Source organism: Populus alba, chromosome 7 (assembly GCF_005239225.2).
Source record: "Populus alba chromosome 7, ASM523922v2, whole genome shotgun sequence".
Lineage (NCBI taxonomy): Eukaryota > Viridiplantae > Streptophyta > Magnoliopsida > Malpighiales > Salicaceae > Populus > Populus alba.
Genome location: NC_133290.1, coordinates 9,104,391 through 9,111,876, shown reverse-complemented (window position 1 = coordinate 9,111,876; position 7,486 = coordinate 9,104,391). Strand labels below are relative to the sequence as shown.

The 7,486-nt window shown below is 33.1% G+C and overlaps 1 protein-coding gene across 1 annotated transcript; it reads left to right on the top strand.

Moving 5' to 3' along the window:
• Positions 1-336: 336 nt before the first annotated feature.
• On the top strand, positions 337-2,445 carry LOC118045572 (eukaryotic translation initiation factor 6-2). Its single transcript, XM_035054237.2, has 7 exons — positions 337-549; positions 689-785; positions 931-1,016; positions 1,121-1,165; positions 1,266-1,396; positions 1,559-1,669; positions 1,770-2,445. Exons 1-7 carry the CDS (start codon positions 540-542, stop codon positions 2,025-2,027), a joined length of 738 nt encoding a protein of 245 aa, XP_034910128.1. The 5' UTR covers positions 337-539; the 3' UTR covers positions 2,028-2,445.
• Positions 2,446-7,486: the final 5,041 nt, after the last annotated feature.

Genomic DNA, 7,486 nt, shown 5'->3' with positions numbered 1-7,486 from the left:
AGCAACATCCAATATTGTTGGACTCTGTAATAGAATTGAGTTATTACTAAACCCAAAATATTTAATATTTTATATAATATTTATATTTTTTTGCATTAAAAAAATATTATTATTAACCCTGCGAGCAATAAACTAGTATCATATATAAAAAAAAAAAAAAAACAGAGACTAAATTATAATTTACACTTCACTAAATTGCTCATGTATTCTTGCTTCGTTTACTCATCCTTTCAGCTTCAAAAACAGGGGCAAAAAATAAAACATAAAAAATAAAATAGTTGTAACCTTTAACGTAGGCACCACGAAAAATAGTCAAATCCAAAAGTCATAGTCGCATAGACCGACGAATTGTCGTTTACACATAAACCTCGAACCGAGCTAAAAAATAAAGGAAAATACCCTCTATGTATAAACCCTAATTGGCAAAATTCTCTCCTTGCAAACGTGCATTCCTTTAATTTTCCTAACCAGGGAGCCCCTCTCCCTCTCACTCTCTACAATCAACAAAAGCAACAACAGTATTAAGTTTTTTTGCAATCATGGCAACAAGTAAGTTCCTTTGCTTTCTTTTTCCTAAAAAAAACTTCATCTTCTGAGCTTTTAGTATCTGAACCCCATTAATTCTGCTTTGTTGTTTTAATGAATTGACGTTTTATTTATGTGTTTTTTTTGTTTTGATGTGGGTTAGGGCTTATGTTCGAGAATTCATGTGAAGTTGGTGTCTTTTCAAAGCTCACCAATGCATATTGTTTGGTTGCTATTGGTGGTTCTGAGAACTTTTATAGGTAATTTCTTTTAAAAGGTTTTTTTTTTTTTATTGTTTTTTTATATGTATGGTTAATTAATTAAATATGATAAAAAGCAAGAAAAGAAGTGAAATGATTTGTTTTTATAATTAGTAATGTGATTCTACTGCTGTTTTGTGCGCAGCACATTTGAAGCAGAGTTAGGAGATGTTATTCCTGTTGTTAAAACTTCCATTGGAGGTTCTAGAATCATTGGTAGACTTTGTGCAGGTAAAGGGTTTTTTTTTTCTTGTTATGCCAGCCTCCTAATGGTTATTTTTTACTAATGTCTGAAAGAAATTCTGATGTGTTATTGGTTTGGTTTTAATGGGCAGGAAACAAAAATGGAATTCTCTTGCCGCATACTACTACCGATCAAGGTGAGTATTAAAGTTTTGAAAATATTTTTTGTTGTGGTTAGGGTAATTGTATAAGTAGCCAAGTTGATAGTTTACTGATTTGTTGTCATTGTTGTTTCAGAACTTCAACACTTAAGAAACAGTCTACCTGATCAAGTTGTGGTTCAGCGAATTGAAGAGAGATTATCTGCATTGGGAAATGGTGTAGCTTGTAATGACCATGTTGCTCTAACACACACTGATCTTGACAAGGTATTTTGAGCTCTTCCTTTGAATTCATTATCTTCTTATTCGCTCTGATTACTTTATATTATTGCATATCTTTAGAAGTTCGTTCTTGCTGTCTGCTTGTATTTTTTCTGTAATTACAAGCATTTTCTAAATGTTGATATGCTTCTTCATTATTTTGATCAGGAAACAGAGGAAATGATTGCCGATGTTCTTGGAGTAGAAGTGTTTAGGCAGACTGTTGCTGGTAATGTTCTTGTGGGCAGCTACTGTGCTTTCTCCAACAGAGGTGGATTGGTAAGATTTTTATATCCTTTTGTAATGCTTATTCAGGCAACTAGCTGTGAAATATCTAAATATGCATATCATGTTTTTAACTGATTACTTTGTGCTGCAGGTGCACCCCCACACATCCATTGAAGACTTGGATGAACTCTCAACCCTCCTTCAGGTGCCTTTAGTGGCTGGAACCATAAACCGTGGCAGTGAAGTGATAGCTGCTGGCTTGACTGTGAATGACTGGGCTGCCTTTTGTGGGGCAGACACTACTGCTACTGAACTTTCTGTTATTGAGAGTGTTTTCAAGTTGCGGGAAGCTCAGCCAAATGCCATAGTGAATGAGATGAGGAACTCTTTGATTGACAGCTATGTATGAACCAGTGATGTTGGCCAACTGTCAAATATATTAATGGTGCTATCTTGCCGTAAAGCTGAATCGCTTGATATTCCAAATTGAAAGTATGCTGATGCTCGAAATCACATGTTTTGTTATTAAAGATCAAGTTTGGTTCAAACAATTTTTTGCCCCACTGGTTTTGGCATGGTGATTCATGTCTTGTTATGTTTAGAAATGCTATTTTTGACCAATGAAACAATCACAATCTCTGTTATTTTATTAAATTTCTTTATAACCATGAAGAACAAAAACTGATACTGAGTTGGCTTACTGTTGTTGATTTTGTATTATCAATATTGCTAAGATTGCTAAGATACATGGCTCAACTCTGTTAAATTGTTCAATTGGGTTCCTATTTTCCCCTTGTACATGCTAGCAGTACGCTATATGCTCTAACAAGATTGTGGTCAAATTCGAAGCAGGTCTAAAGCCAGTGCATAATCATCGGTTAAACTTTTTCAAAGGTAGTTATTAGCTAAGAAGCTTGGATCCGAATGAAGGCGTTTTGATCTTCATGTTCATGTCTGAAACTATATATCACTATGTTCATTTTAGCGATGCTGAGACTTGGATAAAACAAGTGAATTACATTTTCCTGTGAGGGGCTGCAAATGTTCCCATGCAACTTGAAAGATACCTGATTCAGAGGCCTGGTTAGTTGACGCATGAAAATTTTGACTCCCTCTTTATGTAGTGTTAAATTAGCCACATACCATTTTATCAGCAGCTAAAAATACCTTGACTGATGGAATTTAATTTACTAAAATTTGTTGTTTCCTGTGCCTATAAATGCAAATGGTTGGGCTGCCACATCTTATGGGCTTCCTGCCCAATGTATTTCTTACCGTGATATTCATCCTGTTTTTTTGTTTTTTTAACAATGAGAAATTCATCAATGTCGATAAAACAAAAACCCCCTTTACAAAGTTAGGTTGCCTAAGGAACTCGGTTGAAACTTGAAAGTACACCACAACAAAGGGAAAGCTCTTATAACATTGTTTGATGCCTAAAAACCAGACTTGGTGCTAACACTTTCCAGGGGCTCAAAACATGAGCACGAAGCTCTTCTATTTATACACTGCCCCTAGACAAAATCAAACACGGTATGACATTCTTTGGCAAGGAAAATATTTTAGTTTCCACATACAATGGCATGACTGACATGAGAACCAACTAATACTATAACTAAACATGCGATTCACTCCATACAAGGGCCAAGTGGATCCACTATAAGGGCTATAACAAATAAGCTTAAAAAAACATTAAATAATCGTGTTCAGCTTATTTAAGCCAAGATGAACTTAGAGAGCAAGTAGTACTAACAGAGATTAAAAAACAACCTTTGATTTATCTAATTTAAGTAAAAGAAGAGCTTAATCCATGTGCAACATGGACCTCATGTGTCTAGCCCTATGACAACATTGTTTAGACAAGATTTTCTAATATTATAAGGATTAAAAGGCAACAACTATTCTTCTTTTTGTGCAAGGTAAATTTGGCCAATCAAATCCTTAATGGGAGAGGATTTTTAGCATTCAAAAGAAAAACGTTTCCTAGTCTATTAAGGATTATATAATGATTATCCTAGTCTAAGTATGTGAAGCTGATATCATATCAGGATCATCTCTTAAAGTTAATTATTGAGTTCGATGAGATAAAATTCACAAACATAAGCAAAGACAAAAACCAGTTTATTGATGCATTAACCACCCTAGCTTCGGCGACACAAATCAATATTAGGGGCAATATCCAACCAATAAGCATTGAAGTAAGAAATTTCTAAGCTCACCACTACTCACTAAAAGAGTCACCAGATGGGAAATCATGGTACAATGACATCATATGGTTTATTCAATACTAGGAATACCCCCTAGGGGCCTCCAAGGTGGATGAAAAGACTATGAAGATAATGACAATGGATTACAACATAGATGGTGAAATCATGTATATGAGATCTTTTCATAGGACTTTTCTCAGGTGTTTGAATGAAAAAGAGGTTGAGAAAGCTTTATTGGAAGTCAATGAGAGAGTCTGTGCCACTCATACTAATGATCGTACAATGGTGAAACAGGTGTAAAGGTCTGGATACTTCTAGTTGACCATGGAAATATACTTGACCTACGCATGATTACAAACAAAACCTTACCTTTTATTGCTTGAAATCTGGTTTGGTTTGATATTTACGTTGATGGGTTTGAGTTTGAATGTTCTTCATTGTTCTTTGTGCTCTTTATTTTCCTTGGTGTTTGATCCATTTTCGTTAGAAAATTTATGTTTTTGTGTTTTTTAGTTTTGATTTGTTTTAGTTTAAATCTCTGTTTTGTTTTAGATTTGGGTGAAATATTGGTTTTTTGGTTTGATTTATGGTTGAACTAGTATTCTCGAGTCGACCCGGTCAAATCAAAACCATGTCAAATACTTAAGGCTTTGTTTGGTTTGCAACTATTTTGATAAAAAGAATTTTGGCTTAAGGGCTTTGATAAACACATCTTTAGAGCTGTTTTAACATTTTTGTTTTGAACAAAAATATGGTTTTGCCAAACATGGCTGTAAAAAAAATTAAAAAAATGATTTATGCTTGTTGTATACGGCTCAATCCTTATAAAAATTGTATTTTATTTATAAAAAAAAAGAGAAAATTTTGTTTTTAGCATTTTTTTTAGAAATATTTTTTGTATTTCTTTGCATTTTTATGGAATTTAGAACAAGTTTATAAAATTCCTTAAGGATTTGGCCAATATTTCAATAACCATAATTTTTTGTTCTCTTTAAAAATTAATAGCCAACATTCTCGAATAAATGTTGGACTTATAAACAAGCTGGTACTTAAATATCAGGAGTTGACTATAAAATTTTTATAATATTTTTTAATAATTATTAATTTTAATTGAGAGTATTTTTCATCACAATATACGAGTTATGGAAAATACATTCTCTTTCTAGGATAGATAAACCTTGTTAGGACACCTACATGGACCTTTCTCATAAGAATTTATTTGTGTATCTGAGCCCATAATAAATTTGAAATGCTAGATTTATTAATGAGAGTAAACCTTTATTACGAGCCATAGACATACTATTAGTTAGGAACCCATCAAAACCTTTAAACCTTATCTAGACCATACAAATCAGTCCCTTACCTTTAAATTTTTTTATAAAACTAGTACAATCGGATTTTCTAGTAACCCTGGACCAAACAATTACATGGTGACTCCTCGATCTTGACATTCTGTTACGCCACATGCCCACGTACAACAAAGAATGTGTTAGGCCATTCATCTTTACCAACATCATAATGAATGCATGCATTAAAACTGCCATTGACTTATTAAACAAAATTCATAGTAAAGTAGTTTTAAAAACACCCTATGAAATGTGAACAAGTAGAAAACCTACTTTAAGACACACTTATATATTTAGGGTTGCCCAATATAATTAAGAATTTATAATCCATATGAAAAGAGACTAAATTCAAGAATAATCAAATGATTTCCTCATTAGTTATCCATATAAATCTAAAGGATATATATTTTATTGTCCTAGCCATAACACAATAATTATTAAAACTAGATATGTTAGGTTCATTGAAAATAATAAAGTTAAAGGAAGTGAAACACCATGTAATAAAAAAATTCAAGAAGTTAGGGTACATGATACTTTACTTTCTAAATCTTCTAAAGTTGTTGTTTCTTAAATTTTTGAATAATTTAATAATTACCATGAATAATAAATGAATAATTTAATATATATATATATATATATATATATATATGTATGTATGTATGTATGTATGATTTAAGGCACATTTACACATTTTCATCTCATGAAAGCAATACTAAATTAAGCAAATAACAAATAAGACTATATGAATAATAATAAAAAAAAAACACTCATAATTAAACAAGTTTGCAGTAGACATGTCCAACAATATAATCTTATAAAGGGAACACAACACTTGGTGGAAAATAAATCCTTGAAGCATAAAAAGCAGCTAGCATAATCTAATTCATAAATTACATAACAAGATGCACTTGTCATCATTTAGTTCTGGCGGTCCAATCATGGAGGGAATACAACAAAGGATTGGTCTGTGATGGAAGCAGGAACATTTAAATCACTAGAGAAATGAGAGAATGGGGTGGCAATGAATTCATTAGAGATTGAGGTGGGCACATGGAGATGAGGAGATGGAGCAATGGCTATGGATGGGGTGGCAGCAAATTCATTAGAGATTGAGGTGGGCTCAGGGAGATGAGGAGATGGAGCAGCGGCCATGGATGCTGCTGCTTTATCGGTTGTTGATGATGATGATGAGTTCCTCCTCCTATGCCTTGAGGTCGAACTATTATACCCTTGTTTCTGTTCAGTATTGCTGGAGTTTTGAACGCGAAGAAAGTACTTCTGGGCATGGCTTGCAACTTGTGAAGGGGTTCTCGTCACTACATAATTCCTAGAAATGCTTCTCCAATCTCCCTTTTCATATTTCTTTAATCCATTCAGGAACAACCTATCAATTATTTACACTGGCTTACAATGTGCCATTCATTGTGGGGTAGAAGCTTCAACAGGAGAAAATAATATTGCCCAAGATTTAATGACAAAAGAAGTAAGTGTGTGTGTGTCTGTATATATATATATTGAAATTATATCCTTCCAAATGAAACCAAAAGAACAAAAAGAAAAGTTCAAAATTAATGCAATGCATTAATAACATATTTAAATTATTTAACACCACGCCATAACCCCAAATACAATCGGAAGCGGAGAAAGGCCTATAAATTTATAAGCAGCCTAATAATTATCTTTCACTCTGTTAATCATAGAATGCCCTCCATTGATTTTAAAGCTCAAGTTAATTAAGAACAAGAAAATAAAAATTGAGGAAAAGATAGAGAAAGCAAATTAAGGATATTATTATTATTATTATTATTCATACTCGTGCTCTTCTCCGGTCCATGGAACCCCTTTCTTTCTCTGGTTGGGTTTATCATTACTGTTAGATCCTTCTCCTTTGTCACCTCATGAAGCAGTCCCATAGTCAGGCAATGGGATAAGGCCTGACTCAATCTTCTCAACATCTTCAATCAACATTAGAAAATGATCTTCAGTCTGCTTCAAAGTTTTCTCTGGAATTCTTTCAGAAATCTTTTTAAAAAAATCAGGAGAACCAGGATCGAACTCTGCGATAGCGTTCTCGAACAATTTGTTCTCCTTTAAAGTCCACTTCACTCGCTCTCTATTAGGAGAAGAAGATGATGATGAATTCATTCTTTTTGTTAGAAAGTAAGGATTTCAAGAGAAAACCTGTGCGTGTAAGAATGGTAATTCTCCATACTTATATAAATGAAACATTTACCTAGTTAGGGTTTCTAGTCATTTCAATTTCATTAATTTGACTGAACGTATAAAAAATATGGTGTGGTCTGAATTTACCAAAT